General features: G+C 33.5%; 1 protein-coding gene across 4 annotated transcripts in view; it reads right to left on the bottom strand.

Annotated features, from left to right (window-relative positions):
* Nbea (neurobeachin) overlaps nucleotides 1-25,211 on the bottom strand; it is a 467,863-nt gene that overhangs the window by 367,637 nt on the left and 75,015 nt on the right. For 3 of the 4 annotated variants that reach the window (XM_050120186.1, XM_050120187.1, XM_050120185.1), the window contains exons 9-11: nucleotides 22,746-22,943; nucleotides 21,769-21,902; nucleotides 5,826-5,934 (exon numbers count right to left, since the gene is read on the bottom strand). In XM_050120186.1, the coding sequence (XP_049976143.1) occupies nucleotides 5,826-5,934; nucleotides 21,769-21,902; nucleotides 22,746-22,943 (441 nt within the window). Of the gene's footprint in view, nucleotides 1-5,825; nucleotides 5,935-8,119; nucleotides 8,226-21,768; nucleotides 21,903-22,745; nucleotides 22,944-25,211 lie in introns of those variants that run through there. The other variant, XM_050120188.1, reaches the window with a different exon arrangement.

Here is a 25,211-nt window from a genome sequence, read left to right on the forward strand (position 1 = left end):
GGTGGGGAAGAGACAGAAATCATAAATAAATAAATAAATAAATAAATAAATACAGCCCGTCTAAAGAGAGACATCCCATAAGGGTATAGCATAAATTTTGAAAGTGTATGATGGAAATAATGTTTTAAAAGGTGTCCTGACTTTTAAACTAATCCAGTACTATAAAAATGTTTTAGATATACCAATTCTTGAGTATAGATTTAATGATTCTTGAGTTATAGTTTATTTGGTCAATGCTACACTATAATATAATTTCAGACAAAAATGTGGCATATTGCTCTTCAGAAAAACTCAGTATACACTCAAATGCTGAAAGGTTGCCAACGCCAACAAGCATTACGATCATATTCATCTGATCATAATCTATAGTTTACAGATTAGGTTTTGAACTTGCCATGAAAGGCATCCTCAAGAGTATCACATTGAGCCTTTACACAGAGATGCTTGTCTTTTTATGCTCATTAATACTACTGGAAAACAGTTAAAACTAAAGATACACACATGATCTTTACAAAACAATTTCAAAACTGAGTTTTGTTGGCTACTAGATGTTTTCCATGTGTACAATGAACCTTCTCTGCAACAGCATTCACTTTCACTGTGGATGGAACGCACTCATTATGTTTCTGATCCTCTAAGTTATCTGGGCAACTTTCTTTCCTTTTATCTTCTAGTCCCTTCTCTAACTGCTCAGTAAATGTTTATTAACAATATTCATATTAGATTTAAAATTGCAAGCAAGAGCAGAAAAGATAAACTGGGAGATTAGAAAAGATAGAAAGAAACCTAAAGGGCTGAAGAGATGGCTCAGAGGTTAAAAGCATTGCCTGCTCTTCCAAAGGTCATGAGTTCAATTCCCAGCAACCACATGGTGGCTCACAACCATCCGTAATGAGGTCTGGTGCCCTCTTCTGGACTGCAGGCATACTTACAAAAACAGAATATTGTATACATAATAAATAAATAAAATAAATAAATATTTAAAAAAAGAAACTTAAACTTCAATTGACAGCTTTACATTTTTTTCTGTTTTGCAATGTTTTCATTTTAACAAGCAAAATAATCTTTTAAAAAAGTGCAGTGATAGTGATATGTAACTCAGTGGTAGAGTGTTCTGCTTGCATGTGTAAGACATTTGGGAAAACCCATATACTAAAGAGATTTATACTTGGAAATTAATAGGAATATATCTTAGGCAGAAGCATCACAATGTGAATGTCATAGAAATATAAACTTTTGGTTTTGAGTCACATAACATAAGACTATTTTAATTTATTTATTGTTCATGCATTTCTCAATGTATTTCAATCCTTGTCACCACCATCACCATATCACATCCCAATCCTTCTTACACAAGGTCAGGGAAAACAGCTGTGAAACAGTGTTTTCTGGACATGAACGGCCAATATACTCACGAACACATACTTATGAACTATATGAGGCCAGTGCTATGCATATATGTAATATCAGCTGAAGGCTAAGGGAGGATGATGATGGGTTCTGGAATAGCCTGTCTAGAGAGTTGTTTCAAAAGAAAAGAAAGGAAGGCGCCTGGGGAGGAGGCTTACTGATTGTGCATCCAGAAACCCAGGTTCATTTCCCAACTCCTACATGGTAATCAAAATTGTTTGTAACTCCAGTTCCAGAGGATCTCTTCTTGCCATTGTAGGTACCAGGCACACAACTGGTACAAAGATACATATGCAGGTAAATCATCCATATACTAAATAAATAAATCTTTAAAAAAAGAAAGGGAGGAAATAGAAAGGAAGGAGAGGGGAAGGCTATGTAACACATTAAGTATATAGGTAAATATATTTGGAAATAGAATATGATATATAGAAGAAACAACTGCAGTATCCACTCTGAAGTAACTAAACAGCAAATATATCACTGAATTCTTTAAGGAGCAACTTATGCTGAATAAAACAGTATTTATCTAACAGGATGTAATGGCTTAGCAGAAATTTTTATTTATTGCAAAAACCATTCAATACATAAAAACATGCATTGTTATATGTTACATAACTGTGGGAATTATTCTAATTGGTAAACATGTATCATAAATAATTGAACCTTTGTACCAAGGTTCAATTCCTAAGATATCAAGGGTGAGGTCCACCAACCTAACTAAATCACATTTATCTAATGTTGGGGGACAGGTGACAATTTATTTTATAGATTCAACATCAAACTCTAGCATTTTCATTAAAACATTTATAGATGTAAAGGAGGGCAAGACCTAGGCTGACAGATCTACTACAAGAAAGGAACCGTGTATGGATGCAAAATAGAAAACTTATCTTTCTAGCTAGATGTGATGGTATAGAGCAAAAACAGCTGCAGTATAAGGCAATCCTGGAGACAGCATAAGAGACATAGACAAACCTGGTGTCTGATACCATTTAAGACTTACATAATCAAGCCTAACACTTAATTAACTATTTAGATGGCTCTGTAACTTTTCTTTTCACTGTGTTTGAGAAATTTTCTTGCCTGTTGGTTTCCAGCTAAAAGTTTAACTAGTTTGATCCATCAGCAGGTTATTGATGGACAGAAAGCAAATGAAGTGGGGACATAGTTGTACAAATCAATATACTATTACTTTATTGAAGACATAAATCCACTCAAATACAACACTCTTCTGAGTTATACTAAATAATAATTCTTGCCATTGTACAGACCTAGCCAAATTCCCTAAATAGAGCTTGCAACTTACTTCTTAAATAGCCAGATATTAAATTTTTGTTAATAACTCAAGTTGGATGTTCTGTCAACTTCTTGCCAAGATGAAGACTGATAAGCTATTGTTACCATTTGGATGTGAAGTATTGTCCATTCTCCTAGCTGGGAACACTATTATAAAAGCTGGGAGCACTATTATAACAGGCGTTAGAAAGGTCACAAAAAAGCATCGAACTATAAGTAGTCACTACAGGTAAGCCCTACAAAGATGCAAAGGATTCAGATACATGCAGAAGAAAAGTAACAGAAGAGTGAAGCAAAAGGCCAGCATGGGCATGCACACACTTACTGCTAGGAGAAAGGCAAAGAGGGATGATACAGTGAAGTCAAGGAGAAGGGTAAAATATGTCAGAGGTATGAGATTAACAATTGAGTCAAATAAGAAGTAAGATCATTTAAAGAAGTAATGTCAGACAGACTATGTAAATATCCTGGTCAGTTTTAGCCATCACCCTGAAACAGCCTAGAGTCATAGGAAAGTAGTCTCAATTGATGCCTGCCCATATGATTCTTCCCTGTGGACATGCCCATGGGGGGATTATAGTGACTTTTAATTGATATAGGAGGTCCCAGCTCACTGTGAGTGGCACCATTACCTGGGCAGGTAGTCCTGGGCTATAAAGAAGGCTAGGCAAGCATGAGTCTAAGCCATCCACCTAGCCAACCTGGCATGTATTCTTTTTGTCATGGTTTCTGCTTCAATTTCCTGCCTGAGTTCCTGCCCTCACTAACTCAATGGTAGGCAGGAACCCTAAAGTGAAAATAAGCCCCTTTCTTCCTTAACTTTCTTTTGTTCACTATTTTATCATAGCAACAGATATAAAACCAGAAAAGTAACTAATGTAGAAAGAGGATAATGCTGGGACTAAAACGGTATCCATTCATGGTAGGGAGAGTAAGGAGTAGGAAATAGCAATACTCTTAATTTTAAATTTTAAAGATGTATTTATTGCATTTTGTGTGACTGGTTTGTCTACATGTATATATGTATACCACATGCATGCCCAGTGATCAATAAGTCAGAAGGGGGCTTTTGGGTCCCCTAGAACTGGAATTATGGGTGATTACAGACCAACATCTAGGTACTAAGAACTTAACCTGAAGCTTCTGCAAAAGAACTAAGTGTTCTTAACCAATAAGATATGTCTCTAGTCCCTGATATTGGATACATTCTGATGGCTAAAATAATTATTGAGTGTTTGGGTTTAGTGTGGGAAAAACCATAGTCAAAATGGATTAAAGTATTAGGTTTAGCTAAATGATAACAGCATTAAATAAGATAAAAAAAAAGGACAATAGAACACATGAGAGAAAAAGCAGACTCAATATTTTGGCTAATGAAATCTGTGCAGAAGAGTGGACATCATAGTGGAACTTGAATGGAAGAGACATGAGAATAATAAGTATCTAAAATTAAAGAAACCAAATGGATGATCTTAATTGAATGACTTCCAGAAGAAAAGGTTTTCAAGAAGAAGACCAGCAGGTGAACACAGACTTAAGAGTAAAGGTAGGAATAAAAGAATGCAAGAACAGGAAATAGAGAAACTGACACAAAACTGAAATAAGGCATTGCTGGAATGGAATGTTGTAGCTGTTATCAAGGTGAAGAAAATCTAAATAAGCAAGCATCAAAACAAGGTCCGAGAAGAAAAGCTTTCAGCAATATGAATGCAAGTATGGTGATTATCTTACTAAAACAACAACATATTTACAAGTAAATGGAAGTTTTCTACTTGGAGACTAATGACTATGGTTAACAAAGTAAGAAACAAATTAGAATTTCCTAAGATCAAACAGAAAAAAAATCTAAAAGATCAAAATGATTATGACAAACAAAAATTTAAAACTAAATTGGGTTTTGAATTCAATTGGGTTTTGAAAAGCCTATATAATTATAATTATATTTTATTATTAATAATTATAATTATTAAATGCACTGTCCATGAGATCAGTAATAAGAGTTGTCTATTATTCAACTTCTAGTCAACCCTGCAGCAGAAGTCTCAGATAGTACAATAAAGCAACAAGAAAAACAGAGACAGTTATCAGAAAAGAAATTAAGTCATCAGTTTTCGATATTACTTTTACAAACAAAATTTTAAAGCATCTACAAAGGTCTATAATAAATGAAGGAGTAGCAATAGCAATACAAGTTTGGACTAATCAATAATTATATTTCTATATTCATGACAAGTCAAAAACTAAACACATGATTACGACATGAAATAACATGTTTGATAGGAATAAATCCATCAAAAAAACAGGTAATTTTCTACACACATAAAAGAAGGCATCGTAAAGAATTAAAAAGATGAAATAAAAAGGTGAAGGGTTTAATAAGAAGATCACTATAACAAAATAAAACTGCTTGTTTTGTGAGAAATGATAAGTTGATATATGTGAAACTACAAAGACAAAGGAGTTAGGCAATCTTAAAGAGTAATAAGGACTGCATTATCAGCTACTAAAATGTACCAAGAGACAATACAAAAGTTGTGTAGTGCCTAAAAAAACAGATAAGAAAATCTTACTCATAAGGTCCCTGTTTTACTGTTTTGTAGCATAGCAGAAAACTATCTTTTCAAATAAACGGATTAGCTGGATACGAGTACTTGTACTCAAGAATGTTGTTATATTCCAGTAAACCCACTGTAGACAAAGCAGTATAAGTCAAGAATGCATTGAATTTACCTAATATACTAGAATCTTAGCACATGCTCACACTTCAAAACTTGCCTTTTCCCCTCATAACTATTGGTCACTGAAAGTTGTAACTTGTGGTCATTCTTTGTAGCACTAGGATGAGGAAAATCCCAAACTAATCTTGAACTTATTATGCTCCTGCCTCAGTTTCCCTAGGCTTGGGAGAGAATTTGTCTCCAGTTTCTACTTTCATTTACAATTTCTTAATTTGATGTCAATGCTTACTTCAAAGCATAATATAAAATGTTCTTAATTATCACACAGTATTACCACTGAAAGATCAAAGGTAACTAAGGAAATATGATTGGAGATTGTCAACTGTTCCAGTGGCAGAAGCTACATACAAAAGCCATCAACACATATGTATCACTTACCTTTTCAAGTAAGTAGCCGATGACTAAAAAGCCTTTTCCACCCAGCATCTGTTCTTGCATGGCTACTGAACTTTTAAGTAGTTCAACGAGGAATGCCAAAAGAGTAGCACTGTGTGTAAAGTACAGATAATTTCATTTTGTAGCCATTAAATATTTATTATAAACAAAGTGCTCCATTTGTTATGCCAAAGAATAAGAAACATTCAAATTAATTTCTATTTTGTTAAAAAATATTATAGGGCTTTTAATACACAAATATGTAGTGGGAGAAAATTTGCTTCCCACAAGCAAGAGAAGATGCGATTAGTTTTATCCTTCAAATGAATAACAATAAACTAAAAAATAACTATATAATTTATATCTCAGTTAAACATAAAAGCATCTATACATATATTAAAAACAAATTCCTACTTTAAGTGAACCTGGCAAAAGAAACATATCACTATTCTACAATATATACCCTATCATAATATTGTATTTAAAAACAGGCTATAAACTTTTAATATGCACAGGAAATTGTTTGTGAAGAAGATGCTTGTTGTTAAACTAACTTATTTTAGAACTACTGTTTATAAGCAAGCACTTGCTTCATATATAAAGGTCAGCCAGAGAAATTTCAAACACCACTGACGTCCACGCATGCCCTCAGAAAAATTCATGAGAGCAAAGTAAAGACCCATATATTATAGAAATGAGAAACTGCTACAATTAATTAATTACACAATACTCACAAACATATAAAATCAGATAATGGTAGGTACCAGACAATGAAAGCACTTGGTATATACACTGAATGAATAAATGAGGAAACAAAAGAAAAGTGATTGCAATGAATTAAGCTTTGATAATGTATTTCTTCCTAAGTTAGAGATATATTTTCAACCAGCATAAAACATGAATGAAAATATACACCTTTCATTATGTGTGTTTAATGCAGTTATAAGTTATAAGAAATTGCCATATACTAGACCTTATCAGGAACTGAACTGACATCTATCTGAAACGTTTTATAATATGCCTTATGTTGCCTATTTATAAAGAAACACAGCAGTACTCATTCTTAAAAAATATTTAAGAAAATTTGATAAAGAGGAAAGATTATTAAAGAAATCTAATTAACTGGGTTTTGACTTACTTTAGCTCTCCTGGTTTCAATAGTATTGACAACACACTTCTCCAGTAATTTGAATTATTTACATTTATTTATTTATTGGTTAGAATAAAAAAATCTCATAACTATGAGTAACAACAAAATGATCATTACCATTATTATAAAACTGATGATTAAACTACTTGATATTCTGAAAAACATACTACCCAGAAATAAAGTACTTCATCACAGTAAATAAAAACTCAATCACATTAGCTAGTTCTACATCCTTAAACCACACACACACAAAAATGAAAGTTAGTATTACCAACCAGTGATAGTCTTTTTACGTTGTCCTTGAGCTAAAGGTACGTATTTATAAGAAAAACACACTAGAAAGGACTCCCTTGGGATTCTGCAAAGAAGCTATTAAGCAATCTAGTTGATTTGAAATGAATTGGGTCACTAGTCAAGTCCACTCACAAATAACTGCTTAAGTCTTCTATTACATATAACACTTCTGTTTAAATGTTGGAAAATAAAGAAAGCTACTGCATAGACAGTCCAAATGCAAAAGAAATGGACATTTTTTTAGATAAGTACCATATACCAAAGCTAAACCAAGACCAGGTGAATGATCTAAATACACAATTTTCAAACCTATTCATTGAATTTCACAGACACATGAGTTAGGGAAGTGGGTTCCTAAGCATCAGAACTGTCAAAAGGGAAGACTCAAGTCTGCCTCACAATGGTCCCTATAATACATTAAGGAAAGATTCTTTGAGAAAGTCACACACATATGCACATAAAATTACAAAGATGCTGTGAACTTTTATAAGCCTTTTATGTCACAAAGCTATCCATCTGCAGTCATGAAATGCATGAACTCAGACCTATAAAAACAGTGGCACTCCAGTGCAGAAGCAGAAAATACACTTGTTATAGTTCCAAAATCTAAACACAAGATCATGCTGTCCATAAAACACTGATTCCACTTTGGTATGACCCGTGACAATAGAAAACTCAAATGCATTTACTAACTGAAGTACTTTTAATTTATACCTAAGAACAAATGCAATAATAGTTCCACATCTTTTTAAAAAAATTTTAAAGTAAGGTATTTTTGACATGATGGACTTAATAGTAAATAGATGGCCATCTTCGAAGATGTACAATTTCAAACATAATTTAACAAACTTACCAGTAACTAAAATGCATCGGTTTGCTGCAGGGCTCACAATAAACTTGCAAAATTCTGTGTACTGCCATACAAAATTTCTCTCCATTCTTGCCTATTTTCAACTCCCCTAGATACAAAGGCAAATATAAAGGATACTTCAGCCCATTCCTATATCTCCTGCATTCCACTTCCTGTCTAGAACATCAGTTCATGTGTAGATGGTCTAAACATATACCCTAAGCCAATAGGCAAGCAGCTCTGTCAGCCAAAACTAAGACAACATAAAACATGCTGTGCAAAGTACAGCTTCAGCCAGTCAGAGACAGTTAGAGTATTCCTTGGTAGACTAGGGGGTATTAATTTTTACACAGTGATATAAAACTGCTAGCCTTTTCAGTTAAAAGTATTATAATGTATTTTTTGTAAGTAACAAACCTACTTTAGGAATGGATGGGGATTTGAAATCCTGCTCCTTTGAAGAACAATAACACTAATAATTTACTGGAGCTTTTTCTCCTGAAAACTTAATTATATATTCCAGTTCTTAATAAGCCTTGATTAAGTTATTAAATAATATTCACATCATTACCTATGATAGCTAAATGTCAAGGGTTGGAAGAGGTAGCATGATACCAACAACAAGTCAGGATAATTGTTGCCAAAGCCTGCTAACCATCTCAGTAGAGAATAATTCAACAGTTGTGAACAACATAGGAGAATATTTAGTTGGAGTATATATAATAATTTTAAATGAAAATACATACACTATATTTTCATTCTATTAAAATGTATGTGAATGCAAGATTGACTTATTTTCAGTGTTTTTTTCCACTTAGTGTTTCAAAATAACTAATGTATACTATTCATTGATGGAATCAAGAAGTTTTAATATCTTTGGGTACTTCTGATATTCAGATACACATGACATTGCAAAGATATGCCTCCTTTGTAAATGAAGTGAGAAAGGATGAATAGATAATCTATGAACATTTCTAAAGCCTTATCATATAAAAATAAAATCTGAATATTTGACTTTTATATTAAAACAAACAAGCTATATCTCAGTTGGCTTTCAAAATAAACATCTTTTTATTAAATAGAATTGTAATGAAACTATGCAAAACTAAAAAAATTTTGCTGAGACCCAATACCTCTTTCTCCACTTTTAAAATGATATATTTGATATCTTAAAAAATCTATAGCAAAATTAGTGTCAAATTAGATTTAAAAGTAGATTAAGCCCAAATAAGATTTAAGATATCCTTAAAATCTTTTGAAAATTTCAGTTTTCATCTCTTTAAGCAGCCTAATGTTAAAATCCACTAATATCTTTCAAAGATTATTAAAATCATATAAAATACCTACTGCACCACAGATTATGTGCTATTTTGTGACTCCCAAGCAAAGAGGATCAATCTGTGTGGGATGCAAAGAAAGTTCAAGGCTGATCTAAGAAACTCTGTGAGACCTTGGCACAAACTTAAAACAGGGTAGGGAAAGTGGTCCAGGCATATGGAGAAATGCTTGCCTAGCATATGTAAGGCAATAGATCTGATCCCAGTACTTTAAAAGGGTTTTTTAAAAAAAATTAAAAATTAAAATTTCAGAAGAGTTAACCTCCTTCACAGTTCAAAATGAGAAAGGCCCAATCCAAGTTTCTAACTGCAAGTCCAGTTAGCAGTTTTTGAACATGGCGTTCCTAAAAACATCACTTCAAAGTTATGCAAGGAAACACTATCGTGGGCAATCCCACCTTACTCGGTATGCACAAAAGCTTCACACCAAAGGAAACTGCTTAAAGGATACAGCAAATGCAGCACTGGTAAAAGAAAGGACAGACAGAAAGCATGGGGTATCTTTTGGGTATTTTTTTTTACTATGTAATCTCTTGTTAATTTCAGTGTTTTCTTTCAGATAATTTAAATATGAAAATACTTAAAAGAGATTTGCAGAGGCATTTTACAACTCAAGTCTCTAAGCATTTATATCTTCCTGTTATAGGTTGTAACTTTATATTTCAATATCCTATATCCGACAGATACAAAAAAAAACTTCAAAGTCTAAAATTTTACTATTGAGATGTACCAATGAAAGAAACAAAAATGTTAAATGTATACATTGCCTGGAGAGATGGCGCATCAGTGAAGAGCACTGGCTGCTCTTGCAGAGGACCATGGTTTGGTTCCCAGCACCTATATGGTGGCTTATTTGTATCTCCAATTCCAGGGGATCTGGTGCTCTCTTCTGGCCTCCACGGGGCACCCACAAATTAAAATGTCCTTGTGCTCACCCTTCTGCTTTGGACTCACACCACCTCAACACCTGTAATGTAGCAAGAATGCTTCTCTGTCACTACAGCTCTGACTTCTTAAGAAAACCATGTAAGTGGAGTAAATACGTGATCTTCCAAGGATCCCCTGTAGACTTCCATATATTATCCAAATTTGAGATTCAACCTGGCAAATACATATTTCAGATTATTTTTTAATTGTTAAATATTTCATGGTAGAAACTGATGAATAACTTTGGACATCCATTCATCTCAAGAGAGCACTAGGCTTATAGCATGGCAGTATGAATGAATAAGGCTACTATAAAAATAAATAGGAATGTGTGAGTGAGCAGTTTCCATTCTTCTCTCATAAATAATACCAAAGAGTAGGAGAATAAAATATGTATGCATATGGCTGGCTTTATAATTAACTGCCAAACTATATTCCAAACATGCTGTACCATTTGGCAATACCACTAATACTGGGTTTCTGCTGTGTGTGGCACATTGCTGCCAGTGCTAGCAGCAAGTTTTTTTATTATTATTATTTTTTTTTTTGGTTTTGGTTTATTTAGCCAGTCTTCTAGGTGTACAATGGCTATCTAATAGTGATAGCTCCCAACAGCTAATTCTGTTGAAAACCTTCTTGAGCTACTTTTTTTATTGTCTGAGAATTCAATACATTGATCAAGTTCTTCCCCTCCTACACTTCACCCAAAATTTCATGTGTTCTTTTTCTTAAATCCAGCAAGTCTACTTAGTGCTACCAGTATGTGCATTAGTGTGGAACCATCTATTGAAGCATGGGTAGTCTCTTGGGGGTAAAAAACACCTCCAACAAAGGTATCCCATTTTTCATACCATGGTTTTTATTAGACAGTTATGGTGTCTGAGAAAGGCACTGCTCCCTCATTATAGGGTAATTCCATTTAAACTTTCAAAAATATATGCACACATTTTAGGAAGCTTTAAAAAGTTGAGCTTTTTCAAATTGGTACTGTCACTATAGAAACGGGCTAGGAGATTCCTTAAAAAGCTAGTACCAGATCTACAATATTGTTATCATCAACACCAATGTGGTTGTTTGAATAAGAATAATCCCCATATGTTCATATATTTGAATGTTTAGTGGGAGATAAAAGGGATTAAAAGGTGTAGCCTTGTTGGATGAAGTTTGTCACTGAGGGTAGCTTTTAAATGCTCAAGACAGGCACAGTGTCATTTTCGTTCTGCTGCCTGCAGATCAGGATGTAGAACTCTCAGCTACTTCTCCAGCACCAGATCTGCTTGCATGCTGCCAAGCTTGCTATCACGATGATAATGGACTAAATCTCTTAAACTGTAAACAAGATCCAATAAAATGCTTTCTAAGAATTGTAGCGGTCGTAATGTCTCTTCACAGCAATAAAACACGGACTAAAACAACCACCTTGGGCATATACTCAATAAAACTAGAGATGCTAGTTCACCTACGTTCAACAATCGCTAGGAAATGGAAATAGTATACATGTCCATCAACTAATGAACGGATTGAAAGTGTGGTTCATTTACACAAGGGTCTATTATTCAGCTGTTTAAGGAAAATAAAATTACTATATTTGCAGGTAAATGGAGTGATCTAAAAAACATGATGCTGAGTAAGGTAACCCAGATTTGCAAAGACAAATGCTGTAGTTCTTTCCCATGTGCAGAGACTGGTTTTGAAATATATGTTTAAACTGGAAAACCGGTAGAAGTCAGAAAACCAGTAAGATAGGGGAAAAGGGGCTCTCAAGGGATGGGAGAGAGAATGCAAGTGGTCTCAAACGGGCCTGAGGAATAAAAGAAGAGTTAAATTAAAGGAGGGAGGGTGGAGGAGTGAGCATTACCACTAAAGGTATTTTACCGCATTTTATCCAGAGCAGAAATATTGATTTTGATGATACCGTGTGAATATTTTCTTTCATGAATTAGCTTTGGTGTCATATCTAAAGAAGACTTTGTCTAGCCTGTTACAAAGATTTCCTCTTTAGCAGTTTCAGGTTTTTTATTTTGACTTTTTTTTTTTTTAAAAAGTAAATTTTACTTGAGATACATTATCTTTGATTGATGATTTGGGCATATGACTATTTTCCTGCCATTATTTAAAAGTGTGCTTGCACCTTTATCAAAAACAAAACAAAACAAAAAACTCCAAGTGTTTAATTGTGCTCCTCATTGTAGCTTTACAGCAAGTCCCAAAGTCAGCTAATTAAAACTCCCTCATTCTCACTGTGTTGCAAATGTAGTTTAAGCACTCCCACATAAGTCTTAGAGTCATCTTTTTCACCAATGGCTGGTGTTCTAGTAAATCTGTATAACAACTTAAGGATGTTTTTAATATATTTAGCGTCCCTACCCAGGAAACTTCCATAACTTTCCACTTACTTAAATATTAAATTTATTTTATTTAATTTGCAGTTTTCAGGACAAAAATCCTATATGTCTTATGTAATTTATGCTTAAATATTTAAATTTTTTAAATATTCTTTTAAAAATCTGTGTGTGCATGCCTGACTCCGTATCTGCCTGCCTACCTTTCTTAGTATGTGTATAAGCATGGTTGTGCAGGTACATAGGGAACAGAGGCACTAGTTCCCTTCATTGGAGTTACACATTGATGTTAACCACTTTATGCAGGAACCAATCATAGGTTCTCAGGTTCTCTGCAAGAGCAGTATGTCTTCCTTAACACTAAGCTATCTCTTTAGCCTCTGAAACCACTCTTGAATGTATTGTTTTAATTAGGTGTTGTATGGCACATTGTTAGATACAGAGAAAAATAGTTTAATATCATTTCAGAATATTTTAACTTACATATGCTAAAGAGTGTAAAACTACTAAACTTGGACTTTCACTTGTCAATTTCATGAAAATTGTAGGCTCACAGTAAGGAATTCTCCGCTTTCTACTTGCTCACTGACACTTTTACTTCTCTTATCAAAAAAACTGACATTTTTGTTTCGGCTCTTTTATATTTTTCTCTAACTCTTCCCATATCCAGAGCTACAAGTAGAAAAACTAAGAAAATAAAAAATAAAAATTAATAAGAAAAAAACCCAGAGGTGATTTGTCTCACTCATCAAAGGGAAAGATGCCCCTCCATCAGGTTTGGCTGTTATAGTTTACTCACTCCACTGTGTACTTTTGAGGGCTTTCAAATAGATAATCAATGAATTTTGCCATATAAGAATTTTTTCTCATACTGAGAGAAAGAAACAGATGGAATATGCTGACTACAGAAAATTTTAAAACTTACTAATTTAACTTAATCCTCACACTAAGACTGAATGTAGTTCACTATCTTGTAGTTTTTGCATGCTAATAGGAAAGACCAGTGATAAACAGTACACCAGTTAATCAAATTTATATAGTGTCACAGTGTCAACTGTCTTCAAATCCTTTCATAAAACTGAGCTGTAACTGTGATCAAGAACTATGGCAATTCACAAAATTAACCAGATAAGAAATCAGTATGACAGAGATACCGTTGATTATTATTAATTCCCATCTTAGCTTCCTTCACTATATATAGACAGACTTCAATTCCTAGCTCCATTATGATTTAGTCATGTGTCTAAATCAACAAACGAGAGCAGAAGTCTCTAGCAGGATACAAAGATAAAGAACTCATGTGTAATTCTTTAATCTCTTTCTTCTAAAAATGAATACTAGCTCCTCTGCAATATGAGAGTGATACTTAAAATTAAATCCCTGAGTGAACTGTATCTGTCCATGTTAACAATATATCTTTCTTAAAGAAAGCCACCAAATTTCATGTATAATTTGATGATGTGGGATTTCCCTCTGTATGCTGTGAATACCACTGGTTAATAAAGAAGCTGTTTTGGGCTTGTGATAGGGTAAAGGAGAGCTAGGCAGGGAAAACTAAACTGAATGTTGGGAGAAAGGAGGCAGAGTCAGGAGAAGCCATGTAGCCCTGCTGGAGACAGAAGCAGGAACTTTACCCAGTAAGCTACAGTCTCATGGCAATACACAGATTAATGGAGATAAATTAAATCAATATGTAAAAGCTAGCCAATAAGAAGCTAGAGCTAATAGGCCAAGTAGTGATTTAATTAACACAGTTTCTGTGTGGTTATTTCAGGGCTGAGTAGCAAGGAACAAGCAAGGAGCTTCCCAAAAATCACTTAACACAAACCACTTAACACTGCTTTTCCTATCCTAACACAAGCAGACCTGAGTGGGTTAAACACTATATACTACTATGTACTTCACAATTCTGTCCCACTAGTCTCTTCTTACTTTATTTTAATTCTTCTTTATCTTCACATTATATATTCCAGTATGCTTGTCTCAGAAAGCTACAGCAACACCAAAATTGTCTCAGTTCTTACAATACTTTACAAAAGCTATTAATATTACTCAGAGATCTTAGTAAACATACACATGGACTTGTGAAGAACAGAAAACTAGACCATTTTATTAATATTTAAAATACATGAATGCTGACTCATGAGAACAATGTTCAAATATTATTGTTTCCCTACACAATTCCAAAATCTTTTTTATTTTGCTTCTGTAACTTCACTCAGTAGGTATAGATACAAATTATGAAGTGCAACCTAAGTACAAATCCTAAAAATTCCTTTTAATGTGTAAGCAATATAAACTTATTTCTTCTCTGGATTATATCACCCTTATTCAATGTTCCCTCCCTATCAACCAGTAACTCCACTTGTGGGCAAACAAACAAAATCCTGACCACTTGATTAAAGCAGAAAAGGCAGCACAAAAATTCCATCTCAAAATTCTCCATGTCATCTTTCTGTAACTAGATTAAAGTTTGTAAGAGACACTGGTTACAAGTGGTTCCTATAAGGGTCTTCTGTTCTTAAATAAAACATCTGAAAGTTTCATTTGAGAAATCTTCTCAAATCATGGAGTTGAAGCTGTCAGTACATACATATATGTACTTGCTTCTCATGAATGTCTAGATATTAGCTTTAATCCTGATGAATGCCATGATTCCTTTTAGGGATCCAAAGTCATTCACAATTTTACAAAAACAAGAAAACAAGGTTTTGCTACTTTTATTGAAATAACAATCTCATGGCATGTTACTCTGATGATATGTTAATCAATTTCCATAACTTACAGCTTCTTCCTCTTCTAATTGTTAAGGATATTCACTGTAGACCAAGAATCAAGAAGGCATTAACTAAAGATCACACCTTGGCCTAAGTATTAATAGTTCCTCTTCCCAAATACTTTTTATGTAAAAAGAATAACTGCACATACATATTAATGGAGGTACATGTTAGCTCTATCTCTATGTATAACTAACTGTGTGATATTTAAGAGAGTTAAAGATAGCTACATCCTTATGCATCACATATAGCAAAGGCATTCACATGATAAAGACATTCATGGTTTCTTCTCTTAGTTGTCTTAGCTAGAGTCACAGTACCATGTAAGAGCACATCAGAACTCCTCAGTCCCATCAAACTATAACTCAGTACCTACTGATTCTGTTCCCACTGATCTTTCTAGATTTAATTTCTAAACTTTCCTTATGTGAAACCAGGCACAAACTTTAGCAGAAATAATTTAACTGATGTGCATGTTTAAGATGTTCCAACAAATAAGATTAACTCAATAACTTACAATCTGCTATGAGTTAATATTTTTAAAATTCCCTTTATTTTATACAAGTTGTAAGCTAGCTCTCAGAGTTACAAAAGATCCATTTCAAATCTGCAACTACTCTGAGCCAACTGTGACTTCAAAGAAGACAGAATCTCCAAACCTTTCCAGATTCTCTTCGATCTTTGCCTTATTGTGATTTTGCCTTCGGACTGAGTTACCATGTAATAAAAGATGAGACTTAAAAGTAGCCATTTTGCTAGTAACTTGTTCAAAAAGACATTAATCTCTCTGCCAAAGGAAAGTTTTACCCCCATGAAAGCCTCTAAATGATATCCCAACAAAGTAACACCAAAGCAAGCCTACAAAGGCATTCTGTTTCTGTCAGGTCAAGAAGGGAGAGATTCTCAGTGATGTTACCTGAAATAACATACATGACAGATGAACCACAAAGAAAAAATAGTAACACATTTGAATTTGGAAATAACTAGTATTTTTAATCTTTATATATTTATACACAAATCTTTCAAATGCATTATTTAAAATTGTCTTCTCTGCATTACATAATCAACAGTAAAAGAAATATTTGCTGTTCTGAAAACTGCACTGTGTAGAGAGACACGCCTATCAACAGATGAAGAGTTTGCTCAGATTAAGTACAACTGATGCTCTAAAAAAATCTAAGACCTTAGTCACATTCAGATTGTGAATCTTCTTGAAGAAAAATTGAAAAGCAACCAATATTAAGTGAATAATCTATGGGATCCCCAAATCTATGAAGGGCTTTAAGGAACATTTTAGAACAGGTTAATAAAGATCCAGTCTTCTGTCTAGATAAATAAAACAAGCATGGCCACCTGCCGTCTATTATTTCTATGTGCTATACTTAAGAAGTTTCACTTCAAAGATGGTTTCCTTACAATTCAGTATTTTTTTTTACAATGGCAGACAAGAAAATGCAACTATTAAATGCAGCAATATGTTCTTTGACAAACGTATAAAAACAAGGAAGTAAAATTAAATGAATTGTTTTAGCAAATATCTAATAAAGTATTTAAATAAAATTGAAACAAAAGTATCAATTATATTTTATATCAACAACAGCAACCTCCACAAGGAGAAACCATCTTATACAAATATTGGTTTTACTTATTTGGCTTAGCATAGACAATTACCTGCTACATTTTGGCTAGTTGGTGTAAAAGTTCATACTAAATTCTAAAAATCTATGTATAGCAATAATTTTTTCTGAATTAAAAATCAAAAAAATATTTTATATCACTTTAATGAATAAGGTAAAATAAGATTAAGGTAGTTAGACAAGGAAGCTTCAAGGTAATACTGTTGTTTTATGTATGACAAAAGAGCTAATTAAGATATTGCTAAGGGGACACAAAAGTCAACTTAATTATAGGAATAACTTTGGCAAGTCAAGACAGAAAGATTTAAGACAGAAAGAAAGGAATTATTTAACGTTACTAAACTACCAAGTTCCAATTTTCACCTCGTTAGAGAACCTTTGAAACACATGATCACTGATGCAAATGTTCTATGAAATTCTGTGAGTAGTGTCTTACATTCCATCATTCTAGGTAAAAACATATAGTGATAATTACAAGTAAAAGCACAGACCTACATGACTTCATTTAAATTATTAATTGAAATCAATTTTTAACTTATGAAATATCATAGTTTAAGATACCACTTAAAAATGAGATTCTAGAAGCATTCGTAATGTTCCACGTGTGGCTCTGAAATCAGGCCTTTGTGATCAGAACCTTTACAGCCACTCTCACTAAGCTCCTACGATCCTATGACTACTCACTTTCATTCTTTCTCATCATCAGTAGAACACAGGTCACATAACATAAGATTTAAAATATTTTGTGGGGCTATAGTTTACAAATTATACTAGCTTATTTCTTTTATGTTGTACAGAAATAATGTATTACTGGCACTTAACAATCACATTTGGTCATTTATCTTTGAAAAGTCTTTAGTAAACTGACAGTGGAAGTGACTACACAACAAATGGGTAAGTACTCAATGAAGATAATATACAGCTTCTATCAACTCAAGACCAGCCCTATGATCTGAAATCAAAGAGTACAGAGGAGAGTTAAGACCAAAACATCTTCTATCTTTATCTTTGCTCCACACAATTTCTGCTGAGAACTTCCAATGTACTTTTGCTTCATAGAAAAAAATCAACTTAGATCATTTGTTCAAAAAACGTTTACACAGTTACACAATAAAGAAAGAATGCTTGTTTTATGTGTATCACCTAACGTTTTGAACTGTTTGTTCTTACTTTACAATATCTAATTTTGTCTGAACCAAAGATGGGGTCAAAAATATTTGGATTTTTTTTTTTTTAGCTCATGGGGATGTTAATAATTATAAGGAGCATGTACTTTCTCCTGTATACACTTGCCTAATTTATTAACGAAATGCAAACTCCTGAACAACTCTAACATGTATTGCCACAAGCTATTTGACTCTGCGCAGCATTATTCAGACACAAGTCAGTTACAATTTCACATAATAATGAAGGTACATAGCCGGGCGGTGGTGGTGCACGCCTTTAATCCCAGATCTTGGGAGGCAGAGGCAGGTGGATCTCTGTGAATTTGAGGCCAGCCTGGTCTACAAGAAGTAGTTCCAGGACAGGAACCAAAAAAGCTACGGAGAAACCCTGTCTTGAAAATACTAAATAGAGAGAGAGAGAGAGAGAGAGAGAGAGAGAGAGAGAGAGAGAGAGAGAGAGAAAGAAAGAAAGAAAGAAAGAAAGAAAGAAAGAAAGAAAGAAAGAAAGGAGGTGCACGTATGTATTTTCTTTAAGGCATCCGAGACAATAACTTCTAGAGATTAAATACTACAGTAGAAGGCAAATCCAATGGCCAAATGAAGAAAAATCATCTTAGAATGTTTAAGTTTCTGAATCTAGTGTTGATTTCTATATTGTGTTGAAAGTTCAAGGTCTAGTCCTATTTCACTACATAACTAGTTACTTAATGTAAATAACATCACGTTATTTATAGAAAGAAAGTCATAAGTAAAGTAATATGAACCTTTGCTGTATTATCTTATAAAGTATAATGGTATGCAGTATTGAAAACACAAAATCAAAGCATATACCCTTGCAGAATCACTTAGCTCACTCACCCTAATAACAAACCCAGAGGGCACAGGGATCTATCAACATAGTTTGTTGTACTTATTCACCACAGATCTAAGTCCCAATTATTCCAGAGCTACAGTGGTACAAACTATGGTGTGAAACAGCTAATAATGTGGTGTAAATTACACTAATAATATTAAGCTCAAGATCTGAATCCTAGACTAAGTGACCAAAAGTTCAAGAATTGAGTAATAACATACTAATGCAACATCGGGATAAATAAAGATAGAAAAATCATCCTGCATGAGTAAGTCACCCATCCAGAATCCAAAAGAACAAGCTTCTCCTCATTGAGGGAGTTTAATCTTGCATTCCCCTATGCAGAACAAAACTGAGGCTATTGAAAACAGTAAAAAGTCTTATAAAAAGGCGCTGCTTAGTGCATGGAAAAATATGTTTCAGAATGAAACATAGAAACCAGAGAAAAAATTCATTACAGCTTAGCTGAATTTCTCTTGAAAGACACTGAAAATGAGAAATTATTGTAATTTTATTGTATATTTAATGCACAAGAGGGTTTTAAAAATATATACTGAATTTTTATTAGAAAATTAAAACATTATAAAATGATTCTTACTCCTTTGAAACAAGTTAATACTGGCTAACCTAAAATGATAACCCAAACTTGAGGTCTTATTCCTCTGTATAAATTAATAAGCCTAAAACAAGAAATTGTATAAACCTTTATATATCTAAAAATCTGTATTTGTCAAATGAGGAAGAAATCCTCTGTAACAAGCTGCTTTTAGCATTCTATGAATAAAGAGCTCACTTGCTGACACACTCAGTATTATATGTTGGTCCCTGTGAAGAGTGAACATTAAAAGACTGTACAACTGACAATATTTATAAACAGCATGCCCCAGATATCAAGGACTTTAATATGCTTAATTAATTAACAATAGGAAAGAAAGCGAAGCAGCATACAATGGAATCCCACAGCGTCTTAGATGGGCACATGCACTGTTATTGAAGAGGACTGCAATATCTTTCCTATGGCATGTGTTCTATCAGCTATAAACTAAGTGCAAAATGTACATTGTTAAATAAATTAGAATTAGTGATTATGAGAGGGAACTGAGATGGATAATAAAAACAAACTAAAAAATCAGAATATTGAATTCGTTACTTTCACCTCCTTGATTAAATAATGAGTTTTGAACTCAAGCACAAAAAACTAACGTAAGTATTGGTGAGAAGGTCCAAATCACCATTACATGTGTTATTAGCACTAAGATTTTATATTAGCTGTCCATAAGGAAATACATTATCATGGTAATTTTAGTTGTAATAATCTAATCTAACTTCATTCTAGACCTTCATGGGGAAATTTCTCTTTCAGGTCAAAAAATTATCAATTCTAAGTAACTCCTAAAGACTGTTTAAATTGCAAAGCATATCACAGCAATTAGTTTAAAATACGGGTCATAATGCATCACACTCCCCTTAGGTAAAACTAGCAAAACATGTGTTTTTATTTAAATTCAGAATCATAAGAAAATGGTTTGTTTTTGTTTGTCTGTTTTCACTAAACTGATCTACTACAGGATCAAAATGAGCAAATATTCACTGTAAAGTAATAGTCCAAAAGGACACAACCTCAGGTTTCATTTTCCTCTCAGAGCTTTTGACTTTCACAACTCCAACCTCAATGTTACATTAAAATAAAGGATGCTCTATAGATAGGCACTGAATGTCATAAATGAGTATGTTCTCCCAAAACAACATTCATAATAAAGGAAAAACATCACTATCAACACTAACACAAAAGTCTTCAAAGTCAACTCAGCTAATTTGAGAAATCTATGCCTTATATTTTAATAAATATAAAACTTTCCCTATAATTCCATTTATTGGTTTGTCATTAATTCAAAATGCAACAACCCATTAAAAAGCTACTGTATATATACATGCTAACGAGACTATTTTATTCTGGACTAAAAGAGCACAAAGAGGCTATATAGTGTTGGAATTTATCCTCAACTTTTAAAAATACATAAATCAAAGTTTTATATATGAAGTACTTTTAATAAAATAAGGGAAGTTATGAGAAGTAAACATGAATTCAACTTCATTGAAAAGACATTTCATTTTACCTGATCATGAACAAACCACCATCTTTTTGTATCCCTCAAAGATGAACTATATTTAAAGGAAAGTTTATGTTAATACTGTTCTAATTTTGGATCATAGCATAGAATTATAAAATGAATAAGTCATTAAGTTATAAACTATATAACTTATTGAAAATACCTTACCTGAGTAGTTTAATATGATCTGACAGGATTATGAGTACTTGCTATGGGTAAGTTTGGAGCTAACTAATAAGCCTTTTCCTTAACTGCATATCATAATCACTTTATTATATATAGAATTATTTCTTTCATTTTCTAGGGAGGGATTTTTTATGATAATCAGAATCTAAGCATTGGTGTTTTTTTATATTATGCAGATATATGACTGCCTCAATCCTAAAATCATTATTACTAGCACTTAAGACCCAAATACTGCACTATGTTATAGAGCATGAAATCTACATGAATGAACTAAGTGAATAAACAGTAGTATACTGTACATTCAAAGAGAACTTACCAGACAGTTGTTTCCACTTGACTGTCATTAAGCTGTCGATTGTCCAGTTGGGCAAAAAGTGGGAAAAGTACTTGAATCCCTCCAATTGAATGGATTGCACTATGAATTGAATGTGTTACTATAGCTTTCACATCCTACATCAAAGACAAATAATTTATTAAACCTTAATGACATGATTTTCATCACTATTTCCTACCCCATGTATCTTTATATGGTTAGTGTATTTTGATATTGTAAGAGCTCTCAAGCATTTAATTATTGTCAGACATACATGTGTATAGTAAAAATGAAACATCTTTTATTAGCCATCTTTAAAGCTGAAATAAACTGAAAAGGCTTAATCCTAAAACTAAATTATCTAAACTAAGTTATTGTAGAAGAAATAAATATTGGGCTTCAGGACATCAAATAATTTTCAAGTCGGCAGTTAAAACATTTTCAAATGATATTTTTCATACAGAGGAACTTCATGTTCAGGAAGTCAACAGATTTTATTTTGAAGAAAAAAGAAACACACAACAATAGAGTTATCCAAGTCAATATGCAACAAATTTCCCAGTCAAAAAAAAAAAAAAGGCTTGGTTTAAGAATTCAAAATTAGCCCAGGATGGCCTCAAACTCGTGATCCTCCTGCCTCTGCCTTCTTCAGCAAATCCTACCAGTGTGCGCCAGCACAACCAGCATGGCTGGAGAGACGGCTCAGAGGTTAAGAGCATTGCCTGTTCTTCCAAAGGTCATGAGTTCAATTCCCAGCAACCACATGGTGGCTCACAACCATCTGTAATGGGGTCTGGTGCCCTCTTCTGGCTTGCAGGCATACACACAGAAAGAATATTGTATAATAAATAAATAAATATTTAAAAAAAAGAATTCAAAATTAAAAGCAGTAGCGTTTGTAGGAGAGCAATGCTTACTGTGGGAAATGAAGACACTCAGTGCAGACCTGACTGCAGGAGTACAAAACCCCACCCACTTACCTGGAGCATTAATGCATGTGGAGAATGCACAAATATGGATGCATTTTCCTTTGGTGAGGATTCTAGGCAAAGCTGAGCATCGGTGGCCTTGGCATTGTATGAGAAGGCAATACTACTTGCAAGTTTCCCATCATACAGAACCTGCTTGTGATGTTCTGCCAAATGAATATCACTCTCAGACTTAAACTTGAAGGTACTCTGTAAAAATAAAGCTTCATTAATATTGCTTTAAAGGAAGAGTAAACTTTGAAGTTTTAAATCAGAGAAACAACCAACTACAGTAGTGATTTATTTTGTTCCCTCCAGATATCTGGCACTAGACAGGAGTGGAACATATCTTGTTAATATCACTTTATTTCTGAAAGTTGTCTGATTTACTAACAGTGATTTTTTTTTAGAATAACTCAGATTAATTCAAATACTTACAAACACTGCAGACCAAGTACATCTTGCCAAATTAAAGCAGTTTCCTACTTGTGGTTTGACTACTCTCTATCATCTTTCTAACTCCAATCTGTTTGCAAACCACTAATACCAGATGTAAGTCAAGACAAAGGCAAGACACATAGTTAATAACATGTATCCAAAATTATGTGCAGTACTTTTATGTTAAAATATTTAGTTATTTCAATAATAGAAATAGACCAAACTGCCCTATTTAGATCAGATGTTTCGTTCTACTTAATTATGTAAAATACAAAGCATTTCTCACCTCGAAGCTTCGACTTTTACTTTTAAAACTCACTGCTTCACACTTCTCAAGATAAGTTTCAAAATATGCCATTTGAAAACTAAAATTTTATTTTTGTCCTTAATATATACTCTGCAAAAACTCACAACCAGAATTTCTAAAAATATTTAGTGAAATTATGGTTTAGGCAGGTAGTGATGCTGCCAAAATAAAGCTATATGATTTTTCCCCTCTGGCTGATTGTATTATAATATAACATTTACCATACATTTTACTAAAATTAAAATGGTTAGTATTTGTACTTAACATACTATTTTTAAACTACCATTTAATAAATCTGTTAGCATGTTGACTTCCGTTGCATATCACCAATCAGAGAAAACTTAATCTGAGAAATAAGACATGAGTTAATCTGTAGAAACAAAATATCTTATGGAAGATAAAGAAAATCAAGAACAAACAAAGTCACCCAGATAATTAAGGAATTCTGAAAGGGCTGAGTGGGCAAGGAGAGAGCTGTAGTGTGACCAGGGAGGACAGATCTGGCAGTTGTGGTTGAAAAGTCACATGGAGATCCTGGGAGCACTAGCTGAGACTGGAGTAGCATATGTCCTAGTTTCCTTTTCATCAAAGGAAAGACTTTTCATGACATCTGAACCATAGATGAGACTGTGAGGGAAGGGTCAAGATTATACACAAAGGGGTTTAACTGGGGCTGGGTGCCCCTTGCTTGATCCGGTCTCTCACTTTTCTATGTTTACTGCAGCTGGTTACATGGGGGGAAATTGCAAAGGTATCCGGACAACTCTTGTCTAACATATACCCTGAATCAAGACAAGACAGATGTTTGCTAGGCTTGTTCCCAGTTCCCAAGTATCTCTGAAGCATATGTCCAAGCATCAGATAAACTGACTGATGACTGAGTGTTTAAAAATGTTTTCTTTTGCTTCCTAATTATCAAACTTTCCTTTAATTCCTTGAATAAAATACAGGTATTCTCTAAACTTATAATGAACTATGTTGATTTTTCAATTAGAAAATCAAATATTACATAAATCGCTAGCACTGAGAGTTTCTGCTACTCTCATAAGGATCTCGAAAGCATACGTTTTTTTCAACTGCAAGAGATACTCATTGTTTTTCTATAAGGCTATGAATAAATGTATACTCATAAACATTTAATAGGATAGCAAGATCCATGAACAAGTAATAAAGTTAAATAAGATGTTTACTAATGTGTGCACTAACATATAACAATAACTTGTGTGAAAATGTGTATTACATATAGGCCACAGCTGCAAAAACATAACTCAAACTCCCTGCTTGTTTAAAATATACTAAAGTATTAAATAATTCCCATAAAATTAAAATGTTAATTTCATTAATAACTTTCAAAATTGATTTATATTTTAAGAATTTTTCTGAATAAATTATAATATGAATTATAAAATTGAACCTAGAGTGGCTCCCAGGAGCCCAAGGCGATGTCCCCAGTTAGTTCCTTGGGCAGATGAGGATAGGGAACCTGAAATGACCCTATCCTATAGCAATACTGACAAATATCTTGCATATCACCATAGAACCTTCATCTGGTGATGGATGGAGATAGAGACAGAGACCCAAACTGGAGCACTGAACTGAGCTCCCAAGGTCCAAATGAGGAGCAGAAGGAGGGAGAACATGAGCAAGGAAGTCAGGACCACGAGGGGTGCACCCTCCCACTGAGACAGTGGGGCTGATCTATTGGGAGCTCACCAAGGCCAGCTGGACTGTGA

This window comes from Alexandromys fortis, unplaced genomic scaffold (genome assembly GCF_014885135.2).
Source record: "Alexandromys fortis isolate MF-2015 unplaced genomic scaffold, M_Fortis_MF-2015_v1.1 scaffold_172, whole genome shotgun sequence".
Taxonomy (NCBI): Eukaryota; Metazoa; Chordata; class Mammalia; order Rodentia; family Cricetidae; genus Alexandromys; species Alexandromys fortis.